Genomic DNA, 25,217 nt, shown 5'->3' with positions numbered 1-25,217 from the left:
TGCATCTGCCTGCAAGGAATCTGGGTTTGGTGAATCAAGTCTTGAATTATTTGAAGAAGATGGTTCTGTTCATGCCATTTGTTTAGTTATCTGCATTTACCTTACATAGGTGTCTTAAGTGAAATACTTCCTAATTTATAATGTGACTTTCACTCAGACATGTTTTTTCATCACTTCTACCTGTGCAACAGTAAACAGCCAAAGAGCTCTTTAGTCATGGATCAGTATCATGACAAGCAGATGAGGCTTGAGCAGCATTGTAACCTGCGGAGTCACTACCCTTATTTCTGGCGGGTAGTAACTAGCAGCTGGCATGTCAAATAAACAGCTGCTAATTGGTACTAGAGAAAGTGGAAGCAGGAGGACTGAACCAAATTAACAGCTCACAGCTAGGAAAAAATTCTTTTTTTTTTCTTAGTTTTCTGCTATTTTGGCATGTGGAAGTGACTAACTGTACGGGAAGTAGGGCACTAGAGGAGCAGTAGAAGAAAGGGGAAAAAGTAGCTGTTGTTACAGGGTGAGGAGCACCCACTGAGTGTGGACGGGATCTTTGTTTAATCTTTCTGGTGAGCATGTGAAATCAGAATTTTTCAAAGGCTTCTAAATTGGCATCACAGCCAGATTTGTTCTTTTAGTGCTCTGTTTCACAGCACTGTCCTTGGCACAAGGATAATTCAAAAATGTTTTCATGATTTCCCAATGCTTCTGAGTTCCAATTCCTTGCTAAAATAATGTGGGATTTCTGGAGCTTATTAAAGGAGTATGATAAGGAAATGTTGTCTTTATTCTTGAAAACAGCTGAACTATTTTGGCTGAAATGCAGGCTCTTCTGTTTCATATACCCTTGAAAACAACTAACCAGAATGTGCAGAATATGAGCAGAAATTTTATTATAGGGAATAAACAAGAAGAGTTAGGTGTGTACCACGTGCCTGCAGGGCTGTGATCTTCAGACATTGTGGAGATATAGCGGGATGGTTCCTATGACTGGAGCATTGGAATGGAAGGATGTAGGCTCTTTAGGAAGGACAGGCAGGGGAGATGAGGAGGCAGTGTTGCCCTATATGTCAATGATCAGCTGGAGAGCATGAAGCTTCTCCTGGGGGTGGATGAGCCAAACAAGAACTTATGGGTCAGGATTTAAGAATGGGCAGGTACAGGGGACATTATAGTGGGAGTCTGCTACAGGGCACTTGACCAGGAAGACCATGTGGATGAGGCCCTCTGCAGACAGATAGGAACAGCCTCGTGTTCACATGTCCTGGTCCTCATGGGGAACTTCAACCACCCCATCATCTGTTGGAGGGACAACACAGTAGGGCACCCAAGTGACAGAGAAGCCAATGAGGAGAGATGCTGTGCTGTACTTTGTTCTCACCAACAAGGAGGGACTGGTAGAAAGGTGAAGCTCAAGGGCAGTCTTGGCTGCCATGGCCGTGAAATGCTCAAGTTCAAAATCCTTAAGGCAGCCAGGACAATAGGCTCATTACCCTGGACTTAAGGACAGCAGAATTTGGCTTCTTCAGGAATCTGCTTGGTAGAGTACCATGGGATAAAGCCGTGGAGGGAAGAGGGGCCCAAGAGAGCTGGATGATAATCAAGGATAATTTTCTTCAAGCTCAGGAGCGATGCATCCCAGCAAAGAGGAGGTCAGGCAGAAACACTGTGAGGCCTGCTTGGATTAATAAGGAGCTCCTAGACAAACACAAGCACAAAAAGGAAGTCTGCAGAGGGTAGAAGCAGGGACAGGTAGCCTGGGTGGAATACAGTGAGCGGCCAGGGATCAGGTGAGGAAAGCTAAAGCCCTGATAGAATTAAATCTGGCCAGGAACATCAAGGACAATAAGAAAAGCTTATAGGTATGCTGATGCAGAATACTTGGAACAATTGCTGAAGGTTCTTTTCTTTATTGGCATCGATAGTGTAACCTGTCTTTACTGCTTTAAGAACATACACCATAGGCAATTGAAGTAGTAATAGATTCTCTTTATGTACTGGATTTGTTTCCTGTTGGAACACATCTTGCTACTGCTGTTTTTTTGGAGTGTGTCACTGGGCAAACTCTTCCCTCATTTTCTTTTTATCCCATGTGTCCTTTTAATGCTTTTTCTCCTGTTTCACGCTGTCATAGCCTCAAAGATTATAAAATGCTTTCCAAGATTTTTATCTTAGGAGAACTACATGGAATTTCTTCCATTGTGCAGGAAAGTAACACTCAGACAAAACAATAATTAATTTGAATACAAGTGAGAAATGCTAAATAGCATTATTAACTCTTACACAAATACTAACAAAGTATTACACGGACATCTTTACTTGAAGTATGTTATTTTTATTTTTTTTTTTTATGACAGCATTTTGTGCCTGTAGTTACTGAGAAGGAAATGTTCAGCTCTTTGATTTGGATGTTCGTCCTGCTCTGCAGCTCTGTAGCAGGTATGTTTCTTGATTATTAACACCTGTCTTGCCGTAAGAAAATTTTCCAAAAAGCAATGTCCTCCAAATGAAATTTTGAAGAGTTCTGAAAACAGAAAAGTGTATTTTAAAAGTAGGTTGATTAAGTAGTGTACAGTATGTGATAAACAAAGTCTCATTTCTTTAAGTTTTTGAATAGGAGTTTATTATATGGTAAAAGCAGGCAGCCAGCTGGGTGACAGAAATGGGGACAAATTTCCCAAATCTGCACTCCTACTACAGTGTACATTTGGCATTTATCTTAGCTACTTCATGCATATTAATTATATCATATACATATACATTTTACAGCTTTTTGCTAAGCATTTAATATATGGGTTTTCTTACAGCTAAAGCTAAAAGGGTTATCTCTACAACCGGTCATAGTTCATGCATTCTTGGACGAACAGGCGCCTAAAAGATTTGAAGTTCTACCATATTTTATTCTTAGGATAGTGAGGAGGTTTTATAGCCCCTTGACCTTGTAAGGGTCTGTTTTATTTCTTTATGGGGGTGTAATTAAGTTTTACAATCCATTTGTTTTATTTTGATGTAATCACCCATTTGTTTCACGAATCACAATTATTTATTTATCACAATTATATGTAGAAAAATTAATTTATGGCAGTCTTGATGTTCTCTTCTGTACAGATTTATTTATTAAACTTATTAATGATTTAATAATTACAAATTTATGAAATTTGGCTTCAAGAAATAAGTAACAGCAAAACAAAACAACACAAAAGAGGTAGCTCTTTGCAGGACTTTAATGGGTGATTTTTGCACTGTTTGATAACTTTGGTGTTGAATTCATTCATTCAGCCCACTTAAGTGTTTTTCTTTTACATGTGTTTTAATTACAATTCCTACATTCTATCTGGCAATATGAATTCTAAGAGGTGTACAGGTACTAATGAGATATTGAAATATATTGCAGCTTGGTTGTAAATTTTAACCTTATTAGTTTGATATATTTTCTGATATTGTAATTAGTAACGATAACATGTAAATGGTATGCATATATTTTACATATAGGAATGTTTTATAAAATCAAATTTTTCTTCCATTAGAACTAGAGACATCTGGGTTGAAATGTCCCAATTATTTCAGTGAAGTTTTAGAAATGCCACTCCAATGAAACACCTATTCTAATATAGTAATTCATATGAACTGAGTTTTCAAACAGCAGTGTCTGATTTGAGTGACTAACTGAGCATTTTATTTGAATTCTCTTTGCCAAAAAAAAATAAATTATTTTTAGACAACAAAATAACTTACAGTTTTTTCCACTGGTATTTTAAGATTAATTAGGCTATGTGTTGCTTTGATTTTGTTTTTAGATGAAAACTCTATCAGAGATGCTGACATTTTTCCTTCATCTGCTGAAATTAAAAGAGGATCCTCCCTGAAACGATTTTGTATTCTTGGAAAACACCACATGCCTCACAGAAATGCAAGCCACATCATCTGGAAATTGAATGATGAACTGATTGCTCCAGAGAATTATAACATTGTGAATGAGACTGTATCTAGTATAACCATCCCTAATTTCACCTACAGCACAGCTTATCTGAAATGTTTCATGAAGTACTTGGACAAGGAACAGCTTCTGGTTCACAAAGAAGTTAAATCTGGCTGTAAGTAGAAACACAGAAAAATTGATTTTAACATTTTTACTCTAGTGATTTTGCTTTTAAAAGAGCTACTTTTGTTTTTTTATCTTGTGGCATCATAAAACACCTGTATTCAAGTATCTCATTTTTTTTTCCCCTGAAATAAAGTATGAATGTATGGGCATTCCTTACTGACACTGGTCTAAAACCTCTCTGATCCCAGATTTTAGCCAGTTGAAATTTTCTGTTGAGTTCCAACGGTGCTGGGTATATCCCTTTGTTATATCTTTTGTCTAACTTAGCCATATTTGGCTTTCTCCAGAGAGGACTTCCTCTCTAGTCCTCTCTTCCAAAGAAATTTTAACTATAAATCTCTTACGGAGAAGGTTGAAGTATGTATATGAATTCTCTAGTTTATTGAACAGATTAAGTCCAGATTATACAAATGTATGCCTGGAGGTCCCATTCCAATAAAGAAGCAGTAAATGCAGAAAGACATGTGTAGAATAAAATCCAGCAGAAAGTATTGCTTGTCTGGGAAGATCACTGTGCCATAAACTTGTCAATAACAGAAAGTTCTTTTGAATGTTCTGTTAGATGGGACAGAAAAGTACTATTTTGAAAAGAGGGTTTTTTCATCCAACTTATTTCAATGGGGGCACAGTTTTCCTCCTTTCCACTCCAGTTTTTTCTAACCAGTGAAGTAACCTAGCTGTAACAAAGAAATCTTTGAGGGTGTTACATTTTTGTGGATGATTTCAGACTACAGAGATTGTAGAAGATTGTTTCCTTTATGCTGCCTTGCATAAAGAGATAAAGAGAGTCCAGAATTAGTGATCTCTTCAAGGTCACCTAGATCTGTTTCCCAGGAATTTGTCTTCTGCACTCTGTATGTGATTGGATGTTCTCTGAGGGAATCAAGAGGAGTTTTGTCTTTCAAAGAATGCCTTTTTTTTGGAACGTTTGTACTGTTTCTTTGTTTTTCTCTTACTGTCTGGACTGCCATTGAGCTACAGGTATGTTGCAGGTGGGAGGTGGGGTATGTGTGTACTTAGAGGTTCAGGACAGTGTATATAGTGGTTTGATACAAGCTAGTTAATCGGTTACTGCCTTTAGGCCACCTAGTAAAGTATTTTCAAGAAGTAGCTGGAGAAAATCTCCCCAGGGAAAGACGGACTGGTTTTGATTTTGATCTTGAGTTTTGAGGGCAGTAAGGAATAATAAAATGAAGTGCTGTGCAATACACTGTGTGAAGTTTGCCATAATCTGCTTTTTGACCAACAAAATCAGCTGTACATTAAAATTACTTATTTGCACTGGGTTGTTTTTTTCTTAAACCTTTGTCATTGCAGTTCCTCCAGACACTCCGGGAAATATTTCCTGCATTTATTACTTTGATGATAACCTTACCTGTACCTGGAATTCAGGAAGAAAAACAAGTTTTACAAGAAACTATACTCTTTACCGAAAACTGTAAGTATAGGAGGTGTTGGGAGCTGGATTGCTGGAGTGTGATAACCAGCCTGCTTTCCCTCTCATCCTGACTTCTGTTTAAAGACAACCTGGAAACATCATGGAATTCAGAAACATCATGGCATTAATGTAAATTAAATTAATTAATTCAGGGTTGGTAATTGTTCAAAAAAGTTACAACGACCTTTTTACTGTGCTGTATAAAGAAATTGAGCATGCTCAACCCAATATTCAGTAGAGAAATGTTTATATCAAAAGTGATATAAACTTGTTCCCTTGAAGTAGTGTTACTAATTAGGTTGAAATTGTAGGGTAGGAAAACCTCTTTAGTTTTATCTCCATTGTAGGTTTGACATTTTAGGCTTCTACTTTTTCTATGTGGAACTTTCTTACTTCTTCTGGTGCTTATATAATTTTTAACTTAGCTGAGTTAGTGAAGTCAGAAGCTATTGACAGTATGTTTCCTCTACATGCACAAATTCTTCATTAACCATACAGTTAATTGGACTGCAGAACTACTTCTAGTCAAATCTAACCATTAATTTTAATCCAGATAACTCCCCAGCTGAGTTTAACGTATGACTACAAAAGCATTGGTACAAGAGGTGGAGAGCCATGGGTGGAAACCAACAGCTCTGCATGATAGAGAAGGTTGGACTGCTGCTTTTTGAAGCAGCACAGGCTTACGCTAGCTTAAAATGTTCATGAAATACCAGCCCCAAAAACCATTTTGATTTACAAAATTATCTGCTTGCTTACTGCATCGTATGGAACATTTAGCAGAAACCCCTTATCTGAGTTTTCATTAGTTGAAGAATTTCCCTGTGGGTCGGTAAAATGAAACATATTTTGTTAGTTTTGCATTCTACACTATTTATTATGAAAGTAAATGCTGTAAAGACAACATGTTCTTTCTGTCAAATTTCTGTTGCCTTGGGATAGTTCGGCAGTGGTGGATTTTGGCTTTTTTCTGTATTTAAAAAATGAATAAAAGCTTGTTATTACATAGTTCCATGTGGCATGTGTTACTAGCTCAGTCAACCTATCTGTATTTTTAAAGGAAGTCCTATATGGAGTTATATGATTTCACTTCTCTTTGAGATTTTAATAAAAAATAATCATAGCATGTGGATTTCCTATTAAGGCCTTTTTACTCTTTGCTCTGCTCCTGGAAAATGGTTTTACTAATTGCAGTTAAAACTAACTGAGTCTGTGCAGACTATTTATATGCATTTGCATAAGCAGTGCCATTAGGAAAGAGTATTCATTGCACAAACAAATCATCTAAAGATGTTCACTGGTAGAAAAGTCTTGCAACCTCAAAAAACTATAAATAATAACCCAACAGTGAGTTTGAATTATTCTAAGAAAAATCTCTAACTCCTATAATTTTTCTCTTATGTTTTTTAGGGCGACTAATCCAAATACTATAGTCAGCTCCTGCCAGAGTAAAACAGAGTCATGTTCATTTCTATATCCAGATACTCCGTATAGTAGTGCTTTTTGTTTTCAGGTGAAAGCTGAAAATGTTTTGGGTGAAGCCTTATCGAAGTGTGTTCCTATAGATATGGGAAAAATAGGTAATTAAAGAAGAGTTAAATAAAGATTTAATTGATGGTCTTTCTGTATAAAATTCTTCAAAGTGGTGTGTTACAGCAGTAATTTTCATAAGTTTCTTGATTTTACAGAGAGTTAATGAAAAATGACAGGGTGCTGTATTCATACTATGAAACACCTAACTGCAGCAATATTTTTTAAAGATAATGTCTGATGTATCCATTATAAATTACTAAGTTTTAATTATTGACAAGTAAAGGCAAAAAACTAAAGCTTTTTGTTGAACTAAGCGGTACTTGGACTGTACTTTTCTATTTCTGAGTAGTACTAAATGTAGTGCCACACCCAGCTGTAATTTCTCCAGGGCCGCCTATCATTTACTCTGCTATTCTACTTTCTGGTTAGGCATGTTAAAAACCACCTGTTCTGTGTGCAGTAATAATAATTGCACACAGGAGCAAAAATAAATATTTTGTCTACCTCTTCTCCCTCTGCCCTGTGCTCTGTTTTCCTCTGTTCACTTTGGTGTAGATAATCAATAATCCTTATTGCTGCAACACTCGTCAGCTTTCCAGTCATATGCTCCTTTATTCCTGTGTTCCAACCTGCTGTGGCTCCTCATTACTCTTCACATTCTCTGTGCCAGCCATCTCTTTCCTCATTGCTAATCCATTCTTTCCCCACTTTGTCCTTCACACTTCTCTCCCCCTCAAATCCTTTTCAGCTGAATTCTTCCTTCCTCTGCAGTTCAGACTTGTCTTTCGCATCCCAGCCCTGCTTTATTTATTTTCCCTGCTGTTATCTCTGAGTAGTATTTCTCAGTGCTGGTACAGATGAAAGAAATCTGCACGTGTTTGAGAGCAGGTTTGTGAGCAAAATCATAGAAAAGCTTGGCTGGCTAGGGACACCTTCTGCTAGACCAGGTAGTTCAAAGTCCCATTTAATTAAATCAGTTATATGTGCAATTTCTCTTAAAGACAACTTCCCAAACTTAGAGTTATGTCTGTGAAACAGACTGTCACATGGATACTCTGATAGGACATGTGTTATTGGGATACTGATTAAACTTCTTTGGAACACACATAGCCAGAGAAATTCTAAACTTTTATAGAGGCATTTTCTCCTCTTAATGTTTTTTTTTTTTTCTGCATTTTAGAGAAATTTGACCCTCCTGAAATACTTTTAGTTAAAACAATCAGCGATATAAAGCAGTTACTTACAGTAACCTGGAAAATGCCTGAGAAGATTGTCCCTTCAAAAGATTTAACTTGCCAGGTTCAATACAGAAACTTGTATTCAAACTCTACAGTAAGTTACATCATTTTTCTTCTGAATGCTAGTCTCTTTGTGACTAATACTGACTAATGTTATAAAAGTTTAAATAGGAAAAAGGCAACAATTAGTTTGAACTAATGTTTAAAAACTTGTTATTTTAATGGAATGTAATAAGGTAGTCATGGTTTTAAGAACATTGTTTTGTTATCTAGGATTAATTGTTCTCTTTCTTTTGCTCCTTTTCTGTTTTGTACATACCATACTTCTCAGTATATTTCTTTGAAAGGCTTAAGGGATGATCCTGGGCCAAGGGATTACACAGGCAGTCAATCAAAATATTTTATTTTCCCCTTGCATTCTGGTGTGGAAAACATCACTTACTCCCAAACAAAATAGTTGAATCTGATTAAGAGGGACTAATGTTACATTAATTTTAAAGTGAACTAAAATATGAATTTTACAGGATGGAAAATAAGGGAAGTTATTTTTCTGAGTTTATCTTTCTGACAGTTAAATGGAAATGCAGGTGCCAAATGATCTATTCCTATGCTCCTCAATATGGAAGGGATTCTGTTTGTAGTGTTACTGTTTCCTCTGTCAAATTCAAGAATGGTACAGGTTCCTTGGCTTACTTTTCTGAGTTCATTGGACTTAGCTGTCTGCCTTGATCTTACTGTTTCATACATTATATGTGTAATTTTGTGAGAGAAGAATTCATCAAGGTAGTCTTCAGAGCTTTCAAGAAGTTCCTAATACTGAAGATGTTTCTAATTAGCATTCTTTTCACATTTCATGGCAAGCATCTCTACTGTAGATATGATATACTGATTTTTGGATTCGAGATATAATATTTGGGATGATTGGATGGGCAGAATAGCTCAAATCCACTTGGGATATTAGAAATGGAACTAATAGTTATTAAAAAGACCTGTTCAAGATGTTTATCCCTTTGGAGTCAGGGCACTGGTGTCCTTGTGATGCTTGCTTGCTGTTGGGTCCTTCCCCAGTGTTGAAAACATTCACATTTTTGTAAAGTTACAGCTTTATTGTGTATTGTGTCTGTTTTTCAGTACCTGCATTAGAAATCACCTTTCTGCTTTTCCAGCATTGAATACAGTCTACATCCATTTGCTTCCTCACATCTTACCTGAATTTTCCCACAGATAATCTAGAGAAAAAACAGTAACTATCCATGATCAGTAAAGACATAGAAGGTGCTTTTCTGTCAGCACGTGTGTGCAAAAAAAAAAAAATCCCAAACAAATGAACAAAAAGAATATTTGAGCCTTTTAAGCTGTCCTACCAAAAAACCAGTCTAAACAGTTTGGTGTGAACTGTTTTTACTGAGTGAAAACAGGTTACCTGTTTTTCTGCCTGCATATACCGAGTTTCTACTAAGTTTCTGATTATGATGAAATATTGTTAACAGCCTTTTGGCAAGTAACTAAAAGCTAGTCTGTGGTGTCTCCAGTTCTATGTCAGGTTCTGCAGGAGGCTGATAATAGTTTTGAAGCCCTTTTTGCTGTAGGTTCAATAGAGAGTCTGTCACATAGAGTGCTTTGTAGGTCCCTGAATTCATTCTCATAGAAGCAGTTTTATTTTTTTGACAATGAGTTTCTTGGGATCAGAATGGACTAAAAATTTCAGTTTCATTAGACAGTGCATTTCCCACTATGGTGTTTATAGGAGTGGGTGTCTGCATTTTATATTGTTATAGTTTGATTCACTTTTTATTGGAAGGTTCAGGTGGTAGAAGACAAGAATTTCTTCACAGTTTTTTAGTCCTACTGAGAATCTATGTGACTTTACTACTTCAGTTCAGCTGCCAAGAAGGAATCTTCCTTATTCAAAAACTTGCCTTTGCTGACGTTAGAATTTAGCTAGCTTGAACATTTATTTTGGTGTCTTTCTGTTTCAGTAATCTGAAATTTAACAGGGGAAGAGTCGTTAATTATTGAGTAATTTTTGCAATTTGGAAGGTAATACATTAATGTTGGTGTAGTGATTATATCAGTCCTTCTGTTCACAAACACTTATCTTTCTACAGTTCCTGTTGTTTTTTTCTGCTCTATGTTGTCAGTCCACTTGAGTTGGTGCATCAACTCCAGTTCCTGGTCTTCATATCTATTTTATTTGTTTTGGAAGAGTAATCTAGCTTCTGACTTCCATCAGTGAGAAGTGAGTGGAGCTCCTTTTAAGACAAAGAAATTACTCACCTTGTCATTACTTTTCCAAAAATATACTGCGTCAGTGATTTCTCATGCTCTTGTCTTCCTTCACCACTTGAAGGCTCCATCTTCTTTTTCTTTTCCTCTTGGTATCAAACTTTTTTGTATTTCATTTGTCTTCTCATTTTAATCCTTTGCTGATAATCTTTGGAACGGCTCACAGCCACACTAATTGTATGGCTAAGAGCTAGAAGACCTTGTAACTCAGAAAAGAAAAACAAGAAAGGAAAGAAGTACCCAGCTGGCTCACAAAATGCTTCCCCCAGCCTGCTGTTGTGGGATATTGTTGTGATTATAGCTTTGCAATAACCAGCTGCTTCCCATCAGTGGGAACTGCATTCATCCAACCCGTCCTGTGCCAGCACAACTGCTCTAGAATCATGTGTGAGCTGTACACAATTCAAGCCACAGGACAGCCAGTACAGATCTAGTTTTGGCTCAAGTTTTTCAAACCCTGAGGTTTTATCGGAAGAATGAAGAGGCTACACAGGAAAATGAAATACAGTCTTGAGTCTCAAAGGGGTGAGGTGGGAAACATTAAAATTGCGTCTTTTGTGTTATTTTTGTTTCATTTTTTTAATAAGTCAAATATCTGCACACAATTTTCTATCAAATAATTTTGTTCATGTACCTACTTTCAGAAATATGTCACTGTCCCACTGAATTCTGCAGAGAAAACAGGATCATGTAATCTCACAGGTCTGTGGGACTCCACAGAATATTCTGTTGCTGTTCGGTGTATCAGTAATGAATCAATATTTTGGAGTGAATGGAGTGGAGAGAAAAGTGGAAGCACGAAAGAGAAAGGTGGGCTGACTACCTGTAAAAGTTTTCTTCAGTTATACCTTGAGGCATTAGGATTTAATAAACTGTGTTTTCAGTCTATTGTCTATTGCATTTAGAATTCTGTTGCTTAAACAGAACATGTGTATTTTGTTTAAAGATAGAAGAGGAAAACTAAAACACAAGAGCAAGTAGTGGAGGAGATTTGAAAAGTGATTCAAAGAATATAGGGCTAAGGAAGAAAATGGGTGAATAGACAGTGAAGAGAGGGAAAATTAGGAGTGCAGATGGAGATTGAACATCGCAAAACAGGATAGTAGCAGAAATGTAGTATAGCAAGTATGTTCAATAAAATTAATCATAAGTAGAGACACTAAATTTCCAGTTATAAAACAAGACTACAAAATCTCCTCTAGGAAACTCTGATACTTAACTATAAAAGAAAGCAGAAGGAAACTTATGGAAAGAGAGAAGCTGTACTTACTAGGGGAAAAAAGGCACAGCATTACACAAGAGAAAACTTATTTTTATTAACTTTCTCTCAGTCTGTATGTTTGAAACCTTTTGTTTACCATATTAGACTATCTTTCTAATATAGCAAAGATATTCAAGTTATTTTTTGTCCTTATATAGCTCCTTCAGAAAAAGTGGATTTGTGGAGGGTAATTGAGTCTTCACACTCACCTGGAAGTAGATCTGTACATCTTATGTGGAAGGTATATACTATTTTTTATACTCTTTATGTGAATTGATAATCATATTGGTATCCTGTAACTGATGTTGTGTTGAAGTATTTTAGTGTTGTAGGACATATAACTGCCAGGGGCGTTTGCTGTCATCAGAAAAAACCTCACTGAACTAAAGCAGAATTAAAAAGGCTTTTGTTTACTAAATGGTAGATGGATAGAGTTTTGTAATGTCTTTGGAAAGGAAGCATTAAATTGTGTTCAGATCACTGGAGAATCTGATTGAAAGTGTTTACAACTACTTTTAAATAATATGGCTTATCAAAGCTATGTTAAATTCACTTTAATCTTTTAGTAAAGTGTCCAAAGACTTTTTGCGTTTCAAATCTCAGGACTTTTGAACCTTTCCTTCAAGGAAATTGTTATGGCTCTCTGTCCTGAAAATGGGACTGAAGAAAGTGCCTTGCTTTGCTAAATATGGTATAATCATTTTGTAATTTGATCTGGACTCTTCAATGCAACATATATTTTTGGTTATGCAAATAACACTGTGAAACACTTACTACTGCTTATTTTTTTTAATAGCCATTAAATAGCTTTCCACCTTCTGGGAGAATTCTAGGCTACAAAATACAGTATTTTCCAGAAAACAAGACTGCACTTAAAATGATAAACAACTCTACTGACAAGAAAATCACTTTACTTTTAAATGAAGAGGCACATATAGTATCTGTTACTGCCTATAACTCTGCTGGAAATTCTCCTGAAGCTATTTTGAGGATTCCATCCGCAGACGAAAAAAGTAAGATTTCTCAATGCCATATTTTTCTCATTACCAAAAAAATTATCTTCATGACATCTGTTTAAGTTTTGCTACAGTGGAAGCAAAATTGTGTTAAGGACTTCTATCATACATCTTTATCTATATCTATACCCATATCTATATCTATATCTTGTTGTTGTGCTTTGCTGTCATGCGTCTGTTATAGATGATTATTGTTAGGGATTTTATTTTGAGATACAGTTGTTAAGATATGAATACTTTCTGATGTTTATTTCTATATTATTTCCATTTTATTATTTTCTGAGGGCTTTTTGGTTTGGTTTGTGGTTTTTTTCTAACCTTGTACCTCCCAAATAAATTTATAGAGTGCTACCCAATTCTGTCACATCCCTTTGCTAGGTCATAAAATTGGTTACCGCAGGACAATATTGCAGAGCATTAAACAGCATCATTCAAAGATGCCTTAAATAGAAGTCTCTAAGATGTGTCAGTGGAAGCAGAGAGAGAAGCCTTTATTCTCGTTTCATGTGCATTCCTGAAGTACCTCATCCCACCCACTGCCAGGGTCAGGAAGTTGGTCTGCTCTAGCACAACAGCTGAGCTCTTTGGCTCTTATGTTTAATTCTGATACCTCTGTGAGCCTTGTATTCCAACATCCTGCTGCCTACCATAATCTAGAAGAGAGTCTACGTTTGAAACACTTGAATAATTTCTGTATCAGTTGTTCATGAAATGAGTGCAAGTGTCCCCCTGAAACTGCTCAATCAAATTCCATTTCTAATCAAAAAACTGGATGTGTAGATGTGCTGTCATCTTGCCCTGGAGGTTTCTGATTACCTCTCTACTCACTTCTATATCCCACCATAAATGTTTTTCTGATTTTTCCATGCTGTGACATGCTTTCCCCTCCCCACCCCTAGAGGCATCTGTTTTTTCCTCTGCTTCATCAGGTCTTTTTTGCCTCTGCTTTGCCAGGTGGTGTTTTCAGTCAGACTTTTATTACGTCTGTTCTGCAGGCTGATGGTGCACTTTTGCTTCACTGTCACTCGTGACCTTGCTGACTTATTTTACTGTTCTTCTGTTGCCTTTGTCGTCTCAATCAAAACTTGCTTATCTGCACAAACTGCAAAATTGATAGTAAATTGGTTTGCAAAATTTTACAAACTGTAAAATTCAGATTCTAAAAGAGAGACTTGTCTTTGGATTCTGTATGTATTTTTGAAGTTTTTATGAAAATAGAATTGCTGATATTATCTGTTAAATTTTTAGCTGCTCAGATTACTGGAACAGCGAGGACCTTACCATCAAATGAAGAAGTGGTTGTGGAATGGGTAGTCTCTAAACCAGAAGCAACAGAATATGTAGTTGAGTGGTTTGAGGAATTGGAGATGGATCCTTTTAGTAGATCGTGGCAATATGTGTCGAATTCTACAAACTGGAAAACTAACAAAAGTACGTTTATTTATCGGCTGCAGCTGTAATAATGTACAGATATGTATGTATTTATAGGTAGACTGGAAAGAACAAACAAGGATGAACTCATCCAGCTTTCCTCAGACCATTTTAAACATAGCAGTGTTATTACATGTTTTATTGAAATCTCTGCAAGTAATTTAATAGCAATTTTAACTCTTTCAAATTTTCATGCAACATGAAAGGTGGTGTTTGCTCCCGTCTAAGATTAGGCTTCAGATTTTGTGTTTAAGCACTTGTGTGGCTTCATCTTATGCCAGTAGGGAGGCAGATGTACACTATTTTAGCAGAGAAATCTACAACAAAAAAGATTAATTTAAATATGGGAAAAGATCATGATAGTTCATGTGTTTTAGAAGAGAGCAAGAAACTTGAAGGAGGATTTGAGTGAGAATTCTACTTTGAAATAAGCAAGTGGAGTGATTGATCAATCTGGCGTGTTAGATGTTATATAACCACATTTGTATTATGATCTAAGGCACTTTTAAGAGTTTTCAGTGACCTTATGAAGCACTGACAAATAGAGGAAGATCTTAGTCTTTTTCCTAGAGGCTGACGTTTTAAAAACAGATAATCTCTGTAACTGCTAATGTTTTGGCTATGCCTCTGTAGTTTCAATGAAAAACCAAAAAGGGTACAGAGCTCAAGAGATGTGTGCAAAAGGCAAAGTTGTGAATGTTGATGTCAACGTGAATATCCCATGTCCATTACCATTAGTTAATACAATGCATGTAATTTTCCTTATACATTTGGATTTGGGTGGTGACCACTGCTCTGGAGAGCCACTCTCAGGGTGAAAAACCTTCTCCTAATATCCCTGACACAATTTCATGCTGTTCCCTCAGGTTCTAAGCATTAAGAGGTGGGGTTCCACTGTACCTTTTAAACTATTTGATGCATGAGAAACTGTCTTTTGCAGAGCAGTAAACATAAAGATATCTGAAATTAAAAGTATTACTGTAAGTGCAATTTTTTACTGGTTATTTGAAAATAGAAACTTCCTCCAAAACCATAAACTCTTTTGAGATGAGTAAGTGGGTTCATATGGGGAAGTTATATAAGGCTGAAGTCTAATGACCCATTCAAAGTATTTCTAGTGAAAAATGAGTCAGAAACCACATGCTCTTATGAATACTACTAGCAAAAAAGTGTGTTAAGGGCAGTAATGAGCATTCAAGGTTATAAATACATGTTGTGCTTGCTAAAGAGTTGAAGGAAATAATCTGTAACACTATATTTAGAACTTGGTTGGGATTTAGTCTATTTTCATTGTATTAATCTCACACAGAGAATTGTATGTAAATATTCCTTTTTTTCCCTTTACAGAAAACTTTAAACCATTTGTATGCTATAACATCTCGGTCTATCCTCTTTATGGAAATAAAGTAGCAGCTCCATACACCGTACAAACTTATGTTCAACAAAAAAGTATGTATTTTAAACTAATAATGTTGTGAAAGATATATTGTAGTCTGTCTGTCAGGATGTATTGTCTTTGATCAATTTAGTACTATCATTATTTGAAAGAGATGGAGAAAGTGGAAAAATCCCAAGGTTTCAGGCCTCTTGATTTCTGTTTTGTTCAGCGACAAAATTGTTCAGTAAGAAAACATGCATCTTGTGATACTGGGATATTGCTGCTTCAATCCACTAATTTTTTGTAAAGTTTACATACTTTACACAAAGCACTTGGAAAGTGTACAGCTACAAGCATGAAAGGATTTTTTTAAACTAGTTATCTCTTCAGTGTTACAGTTCATTAAGATATATGCTTGATTTTAGTGCTTGACTGCATTTGTAAGTCCTAATGTATGATGAAATTCTACTGACAGAATAAAATGAATGGTTTGAAAAGCTTGCTTTTTGTTAAATTTTATAATGTAACAAAATATTTGCAGTCCTGCACATAAAAAATAGTAAGAAGCCGTGACATTTGTAGTTAGATAGAAATCGTAGATGAAATAGTGTTGAGGAGAGGGAAGAGGAGGAATGTTTCTTTATTTGTAGAAGTTTAATGTGAATTTAGTGATTTATACACACAGCTGTAAGAATGTAGTTTACTGGTAATTTTAAGATTTCATGTGAAAATGTTGATTTGTGTGTGTGCATATATAGGACAATGCTCTACTAAACAGCATTAATTACTGGGAAGAGGTAGTGGAATATTTTATGTTTGAGTAATACTTACTAGCACAGTTAGAGCTGTGTGTCGAATGCTTTCCTGTTCATAGGTAGCTATGACAGCACTCAAGGTTGTCAGAGAATGGGAAGCAAGTTATTTGTTTTAAAGCTGAAATGCAGGGAACTCTTCCTGAGAAGTTATGAGCAATGCGTGTGAGGTGGTATTGTGTAAGTAGGAAGGCTTTGTCTAATGTAATGTGCAAGACTGGGTGTACTGGAGACACCAGTTAAATCTCAGCTCAGCCTGAGACGTCCTGCACACTCAGTGACCTTGCATCTGAGTTCCCCCATGAGTATGTAGCGTTGCTTTACCTCTTGATCTGTCTCTGATCCTGTGAGGAAAGGCAGTAGCACTTAGAACTATGCTAACACCAGAATAAATGAGGGGAAGTTTTATCAGAAGAAATCCCATATAAAGAGGGTGAGAAAAGTTAAGGACTACGTCAGAGCACTGACATTACATATTTTCTTGTGCATTTGTTGCTCCTAATTTTACTGGTATGTGTGAAGTAACACAGATGGATAACATTGTGGAATATTGACTTTTAGTACTTTTTCTTTCTGATGCTTCTATGTAGAACCATCAGAAGGACCTGTGGCTCACACAGGCATTCCAGGAAAAAATGAAGTTACAGTAACATGGAATAAGATTTCAAAGGATAAAAGCAACGGATTTATCACTAACTATACAATATTTTATAAACCTGAAGATGGAAAAGAATTGAGTAAGTGTACACTAAACAGTGATGTTTTCAACAGAATTATGACAATATGCTGTCTACAGATAGTTATTGTCATAGTTACTAGCAAGCTTTGTTATTGTGTATCATATTGTATATTATATGTAAATATGTCTGAAAATACTGGTTCTAAAGTGTGGCTTATGTACAGATTTAAAAAATGTTTAGTTTCAATGGAAATGATGTGGTATTCTAGTGAATAGTCCCTACTTTAGTACTTTAATGCAATATGTGTCCTTTTTCTCAGTTTCTTTTTTCTGAACTTATTTTATACAGCACTGCTTACTCTCAGTTTACTAGTAGTGTTGTACTACCCATGGTAATACAGTCGTGACTGTTGGCTTCATTGTCCTTCTGCTTCTCAGATGTAAATGTGACGGATCTAGGTGATAAACTTAGTCAGTGTATGGCAGCACTATTATTCCTCTTCCCTTTCCAGACCAGGATGAAAACTGACATATGAGGAACATTTTGCAGATTGTTTGCCATTAACAGTTTAAAAAAAAAAAAAGAAATTTACCAGATTATGCCAAAGTAATGAGTATTATTTGTCAGATAGTTGCTGTTTTACCATTTTACGTATGTACTAGTGTTCCTCCCTTTTTTGTCTGTCTTCCATCATGACACACCTTTGAACTCAATCGAAAAATTAATGACAGGAGTAGAGGAGCTAAAATATATTGGAGAGTCATAGGTCTTTTGCAAGTTCATGGATCATGAGGGTTCAGTGGGTTTATAAATTCCATTCACATCTTTGGAAGGACATGCCTTCAGCTTCTGGAACCCTTCAGCTTCTGGAACACTGTGGTGGAAATTTTCTGTTAAAAATGTTTTTACAGTCAATTTTATATTAAAAGCAAATTAGGAAATAACAGTTGAGAAGCTAAATTAAGCTGCCCAGAAATAGTTTCTCTGGGCATAGTTTTTAGATCAGTTTCTTCAGATGCTTGATTTTTTGTGCTTGGTATTGCTTTTCTGGTCTGGAGGCTGATAGCATAACTTTGAGCATATTCCTAATCTCTACCTCAGGAACAGTATCCATACGATCTGACAGTGTAATGCTATCTGTTCAGAGCTTCTTTAGTTTAAATCTCAGCAGAATCTTTTATGAAAAGGGTTTTGGTAGCCTAAATTTCTCTTCCTGTACAATTTATGAAGAATGCTGTTGGAACATTCAGTGCTTCAGAAATGTTTTTTTCCCTGCTATTTTATGAGACATCACTGTTAACAGGCACCTAACACAATCTCTTCTGAAAAGTTCTCAAACTTTCAAATCTTGTGATGTCTTCTGTTTCTTCTGGATATCCAGTTTACAACCAGGGCATGAGTATTCTTGGTAATTTTTAAATTGAAAGAGAAAGCTAATTATTTCTTTCAGATTTAGTCCTCTACATGCTATTTTTCCTGCCACGTTGGTTTCTGAGTAATTTAATGCTGACTGCTTTGTGCAGGGTCATCCTTGTGACATGCAGCCTCATGTTACAGAGCAACACATGTCCATATTACTTCTAGTGTAAAGCAGGCTGTGTCCATTTTAGGGGTTCAGATTATTTTCTTTAGAAAATTAGTTCTAAATATGAACTCAGGGGAGTTAAATTTAAATGACAGAAACATACCATTCTGAAACATACCGTACTGATGTTTTTTGAGGCTTCTCTGATGTCACATCTTCTTGATGAGAATAGAACATGGGGTGTGTGCCAATGTAACTTCACTGGTGGCCTTTAACTCTAGAACTTCACTTTTCCCTCCTTGATTTAAGAGAAACTCAGTTTAACTCTGGGCGTATTGCAGCATAACTGTTTCCTGAGTATTACTTGACTGAACTGAATAATGACATGAGATGACTTAGACTTTATGCACCAGAAAAATGTTTCAGCGACTGTAATTTCATAGTAGGAAGATGCTTTCGGTACTGTTAGTAGACATAGGATGGTAGAATATATGCCCTGCTTAAAACAAATTTAAAGGTGAAGCACATCATATACTAATTTCAGTATTGGACAAGGTATTGGAAACATTGAGTTCTATTCATAAAAGCATTTTGAAACTTGGTGTCTAAGTTTTATTTGGCTCCCCGCCAAGTCCCCAGACCTAGCACAAAACCCTCTGGCAAAGAGGAAAGAAAAAAAAAAACTGTGAAAAAATCCAGACTAGCCGAACTATATTAAAATAAATGTATTTATGTATATTACAGTTAAATACAGTTGAAATACTATATACAATTCCAAAAGGAAAAGGGAAAGGGATCAAAAAGGACAAAACCAAAATAGATATACACAATCAAAAACTCAGGATCTAGCAAACTAAAGAATTAGCAAAAGAATATCTTACTACTTTCCTTGGGATAGCACAATCGCCCAAACGCCGCCGCCACGCTACCAGACCCCGGATCGGCAGGAACAACAGGCCCCGCAGGCCCGGCCAGGCCTCAGCTCCCCCACAGAAACAAGACTGGCTGCGGGAATCTGCTGTCTCCAAACCTTGCCAGAAGGGAAGAGAGGAAGAGGCTTCTCTCTCCATCTATTTATATGTTTGGGTTACATAAAGGAATAGGATGGAATACTTCCTTCCTTCCTGGCGACCAGGAAGGAAGGCCTAATACTTAAAACCATTACACTTGGAAAAAAATTCCTGTTGATTTTGGCTTTCCTTTGCCATAATTGGGGTGATATCCCAGTGCTGGTAGATTGCATCTTTTTGGATTATCAGTGTCTAACTGCATGTACTAGAAATACAGGTAAACTTCACAAGCTACAGAAACTATTTTAAGTTCCTAATTTCTGAGCCAACTAGTTTAAGGAAATAAAGTTCTCAAAACACCGTTTTCAGTGATAAAATAAACTACAGGAGATCATAATTCACCTGTCTTTAATATTAGAAAAAATATTTGTATTTAATTTTGAAAAATAAATACATAATGGTTTGTGTATTTACTTTCAATTTTAAGTAGTATTGATAAACATTTTTTAGTAATTTTTCTCCATAAAAGGATTAATAAGATCACTTTGTATTTCAAATTGTCTTTAAAATACTTTATGATCTGTTATTGTAAATGTTGCTAAATAATTGTACAGTTCCCTGATATAACACTATTTTTTGTGTGTTTATTGACATAAATCTTCTCCTAAAAAGATGAAACAGTGAACTCTAATGATCAACAATACAGACTGAAGTCCTTGCAGGCTAATACACAGTATACTGTCTATATCATGGCAAACAATGAAGCTGGTGGAACCACCGGAGAGCCAAAGACCTTCAAAACTTTGAAACTGGGTAAGTAATATTCCAGATTAGTTACCACTATTTTAAAAATGGGTTTGGGAGTAAGGAATACAGAATTTGGGACGCTGTTTAGTCGTTTGTCAACTTTTTTTTTTAAAGGACTGTTGAACAAAACAAGGAAGAATTGCCAGCAGTAGCTGAATTTAACACAATTTCACTGACCATCTCACAGACTAAAAGCTCAAGATTAGAAATCAAACCCAGTTGTCAGTAATGCTATGGATGGAGTGCTATGGATGTTTGTGGAAGCAGCAGTTTGTTTGCTATCAATTATGGGATGGAATGCCTAAGAGTTTATTAAAAAGTAGACTTTTCCGTCTGAGGTATTAGGTTTAGAATAACCAGGCATTGTATTTTATCTTTTCTGGTATATAAGCTTAACTGATAAATGAGTGCACAGGTTATGGCCAGTATGTGTGGGGAAATACCTTTTCCTATTTCTTGCTATTTGTTCTAGCCAGATATTACCAAGGAGATTGGCATGATGGCAGAAGTTCAGACATTTCCCCATTTCAGCTTCTGGAACAATGTTTTCAGTACCTTCCTAAAATGTCATAGTGGTGGCCAAATTGAAATTTAAAAAAGTGCATGAGCTATTCCTAAACTAGTCATGGGACTCAAAGCTAATTCATTTTTTACCTGTAAATTATTCTGCTGATTGCTAGTCAAATACAAGGTACGTTAGACTGTGCTGAGGTAAGGTCTCTTGCTGTCAGTACCTGCCTCTAGTACTTGGAAGCTATCTCAGAAATCTGTGCAGTGTTTCAGTCAGAGTAACTGTATTTTTTGTGATTTAAAATCTATCTCCTGGACTTAACTTGCTATTTATTTTGTTGTAACTGATAGAAGTGGCACTATGTGTCAGTGTGGGGTGACTGTAAAAGAACAGGTGCCCAAAGCAGTGATAGAGTCCTCATCTTAGGTTGCTTTCAAAAGTTGGCTTTGTATGGCCCTAGGCAGTTTGATTCTAATTTTAAAGTTGGATGAGGTGACCTACAGATGTCCCCTCCCATCTAAATTACTGTCCAATTCTATTAAATAAAGGAAATTTTAAAATACAATACATGTGTTCCTGAGAAATCCTGAGAAGTCTCATTGTGACCTGGTTTTCTGGCTGAGTAACTATGGCTTGTTGGATTCAGAATACTCATCTTTTGACATATCATACAATGCACACCATACAGTATTCTGAGTAATTTTGGCTCTTTAGAAATGTGCTAATTAGGTGACTTGGATGTTGAAAATTAGCTATCTTCAAGGAATACATGAAGAAATGACAGACATCTGTGGGCTGATTGTTGTTTTGTTTTTTCTGTTTGTGTGTTTTTTCCTCTAAAGATAAAGAAGATATTATTTTAATTGCTCTACTTGTTGGAATAAGCGTGTTCTGTCTGTTAGGCCTTTGGGTAACATGCGTTTTGAAAAAACATGTGTAAGTACATTTTCTACTGTCTAAAACCAAATTCAGCCTGTTAATTCTACCTTGTAAAAGGCAAATTTTTATATATCTTATAAATACTTCTGTTGGGCTCAAAACCAATGTCAAATTAAGAAAATAAGCAATTAGAGTAGCAAATAAATAAGCATCTAGGTTATACTTTAACTGCAGTTTATGTGCTCTAGTCCAAAAACAAGTACTAATTTTAGAAAGTTCAGTAAATTAGAACAAAATAAATAGGAGAAACAGATTTATTTGTCACCTATATAATTCTGTGGAAAATGCTATATGCCATTTGCAGTTCTATTGTTAGTCAGTTGAAGGGAGCATACCTAAAGTCAGTTACTGAAAAATTAATAATGCCAAGAACAAAGTTTCCTAGGCATGTAGGAAATATATCTGCTAGTACGGCACTAGAACATATTTCATATAATTGCTTATCTTAGCTATAATAATATTGCTTTTGTTACTTCATGATGCTTCCCTTGAGCTGTAAAAAAGTCATGCTTTGTGTGAAAGCATTTGGATGCTTGATCCATGAGTATGGATCTGTATCTGTATGTAATTCATAATCTGCTGTCACAGGTGTCCCCTGCCAGATTTGAAATTGCTTTCTCAGAGCATGGGGATGTAATAACATCATAACAATGAATCTGAGGGGTTTTTTGAGGTTATAAAATATGTTTTTCTTTCACATGAAAGTGACTGGGTCGTTTGGCTGAAGCTTAATGAGAAGGTTAAAAATCTTAACTGCTTTGGGGTGTTCTAAACTATTAGAACTAATATGGTTGTCTAGCGAAGCATCAGGTGATAAGTATGGCTGAATAAATAAGTGTAATTTCCAGCTCTTTTACATCTTCTTCTGTGTTGTGGATTCTGTATTTTTGCAATAATAAGAAACTATATTTTGTTTCTGGACAATGTTTGAGATGCAGTTGAGTGTTTATATTCTTGTGTAATCAAATTACAATGTGAAAAGTCAAGCTTTGGACTGTTTTTCATTCCCTTACATATATACCCAGTATCAAAGAGTGATTCAATGAGTGAGCATCATTTATCTGCTGCTAACATTGGAACCCAGCTTAGCTCTCGTGTGGTGTAGTGCTTGGGATACTTTCCTTGGGCCAAGTTTACCTGAAGTGGCTTTTCACTGAAGAAACACCCTGAAACATGATCACAACAGATTTTGTATACAGCCTTATTTTGACATGCTATTATTTCATATATTATAATATAGTATATTATAAGAAATATAAAAAATAGATACATAAGTATATACATAGAAAATATATAATGTAATTTAAAATTACTTTTGTGAGTTATTAATTTTTCTACAATGTCTCTGTAACCCAAAAGGTCTTGTTGAGATCTTTTGTAATAAAAGTCAGTGCATGGGAAAACAATTTCATTGAAAAAAGGCTGTGTTAATATGGAAAAGACCTCCTTTGTGAAAATTTGGTATTTTAGCAATATGTGGACCTTCCGGAGGTTTGTTAATTTTATTTTTAATAATCTATTTCTGTCATAATTTGACTAAAATTACTGTCTCAATGATAGGTTTAAGAAGGTTTGCTGGCCTGATATACCAAATCCTGCAGAGAGCATTGCAGTGGAATGGCCTCTTGCTACTTCTATGGTAATAATTGCAATCTTATGTATTAAAGAAGGAATCAAATGGAGAGAAAAGAAGTCCTTCTCTGACAGTAATTTTATAACTTTTAAAAAAAGTATATAGAGTTTCATTCTTCTTTTTAAGTGCTACAAAATACTCTTCATAACAGAGAACATGCATCTTCATAAAGTATATTCTTTTAATTCTCATGTGATAACGAGAAATAATGTTTTGAAGTTCCTGAGTGGTTGGCAGACATGGTTGATTTAATATAGTCAATTCAATTTACACAGGTTTTTGCATCTACTGAATCAGGTTCCCACATTTGGATAAGTCCTCCATTCTCTATAAAAATGTATTGCCACATGTAGTAAGATTTGGCATATTATTGTACTAATATTTCTGTCTTTTTATTTGTTGAATATTTATGCCTTATTAAAGTTTTGATGTGTATTTGAATGAAGTGGAGTTGATTAGTTTTACGTAGAAAGTGTAATCTGTGGAGAATGAGATTTAAAGTTTTTTCCCCCATAAGTGACTGGTTAGAGTAGAAAAGATGGACACAGTCCAAACCTGATTCTGAGCTTTCATGGGAACTTCTTGTTTCATTAAGCACAGAAGACCTACTATGAAACTGTTTAACAAATGAACAGAATAACATTGTCATTTTTAGTACTCATTCACATATAACTGCATCCCTGCTGAAATGCACATGAACTCTTTATTAGTGCACTTCTAAAATTATGAGTCAAATAGAGCTCAAATGGCAATAATTTATCTTTAAAAAACCAAACTAATATGTTATCTATCTGTATGTAACTCTCCAATTTATCTCTTGGTACTGACAGAATAATTCACTTTTGAAGAAGTTGGCATCTGAGGCTAAAACTGTAGACTTTGAAGACATAAATGTTTTGGAATATTGTTTTCCTGAAGAAAACCATGTTTCTGAATGTATTGATATTAATGCAGAAGACATGATCAATGGAGATAAAAAGATACTGCATAAACAAGAAAATGATGTTGCTAAATGTTTTTTGCCATCCATGCCTTATGTGATCACTGATCAATTTACCAGAAGCCAAATGAAGTCAACTTTGATACTAGTGAAGGAAATCCAACCCATGGAAATGCTGGCAGATGATTTGTGTGGATCCCAACAGAATTCAATCAAAAATGAAGAAAATGATGATGAAGTTTTAAAGGTGGAAGATTTCAATGAAAAAACACTGTTCAATCCATACCTTAAAAATTCTGTTAAAACAAGGGAATTTCTTATTTCTGAGAGCTTGCCAGAGCACAATATGGATGAACACAAAAGCCAGTCAAGTGTCTTACCTCCTTTTCAACAAGATGTTGCAGGACAACCCTACATAACACTGGACATGTTCGAGCCGGCCACTGCTCAGTAGCGTGGGAAGATTTTCCGTTGTAAAATCCCCCTGTGAAAAAACTCTTGGCACTGCTGCTCATGTGCATTCCTATGTTTTAACCTGTCTGGTCTCAGTTAATTTGGATGGAAACACCCTCTTCCTTCAAACAGCTGTGAAGTTGTTCTTTGCACCGTGTTTATATGTGTCAGGGTTCACTTCTGGGGTTTTTTCGTTTGGCTTTTTTTGTGGTTTTTTTTGTTGT

General features: G+C 35.7%; 1 protein-coding gene across 1 annotated transcript; it reads left to right on the top strand.

Annotated features, from left to right (window-relative positions):
• The first annotated feature begins 2,355 nt into the window (after positions 1-2,355).
• On the top strand, positions 2,356-25,217 carry IL31RA (interleukin 31 receptor A). Its single transcript, XM_008932132.2, has 15 exons — positions 2,356-2,436; positions 3,795-4,091; positions 5,420-5,540; positions 6,951-7,120; positions 8,254-8,405; positions 11,242-11,407; positions 12,017-12,099; positions 12,655-12,871; positions 14,123-14,305; positions 15,653-15,754; positions 17,086-17,232; positions 20,383-20,523; positions 21,871-21,964; positions 23,528-23,606; positions 24,431-25,217. Exons 1-15 carry the CDS (start codon positions 2,385-2,387, stop codon positions 24,992-24,994), a joined length of 2,568 nt encoding a protein of 855 aa, XP_008930380.2. The 5' UTR covers positions 2,356-2,384; the 3' UTR covers positions 24,995-25,217.

This window comes from Manacus vitellinus, unplaced genomic scaffold, assembly GCF_001715985.3.
Source record: "Manacus vitellinus isolate BGI_N305 unplaced genomic scaffold, ASM171598v3 scaffold_36_pilon, whole genome shotgun sequence".
NCBI lineage: Eukaryota > Metazoa > Chordata > Aves > Passeriformes > Pipridae > Manacus > Manacus vitellinus.
Note: the sequence above shows the minus strand (reverse complement) of the source record. Positions and strands in the feature narration are given on the sequence as shown.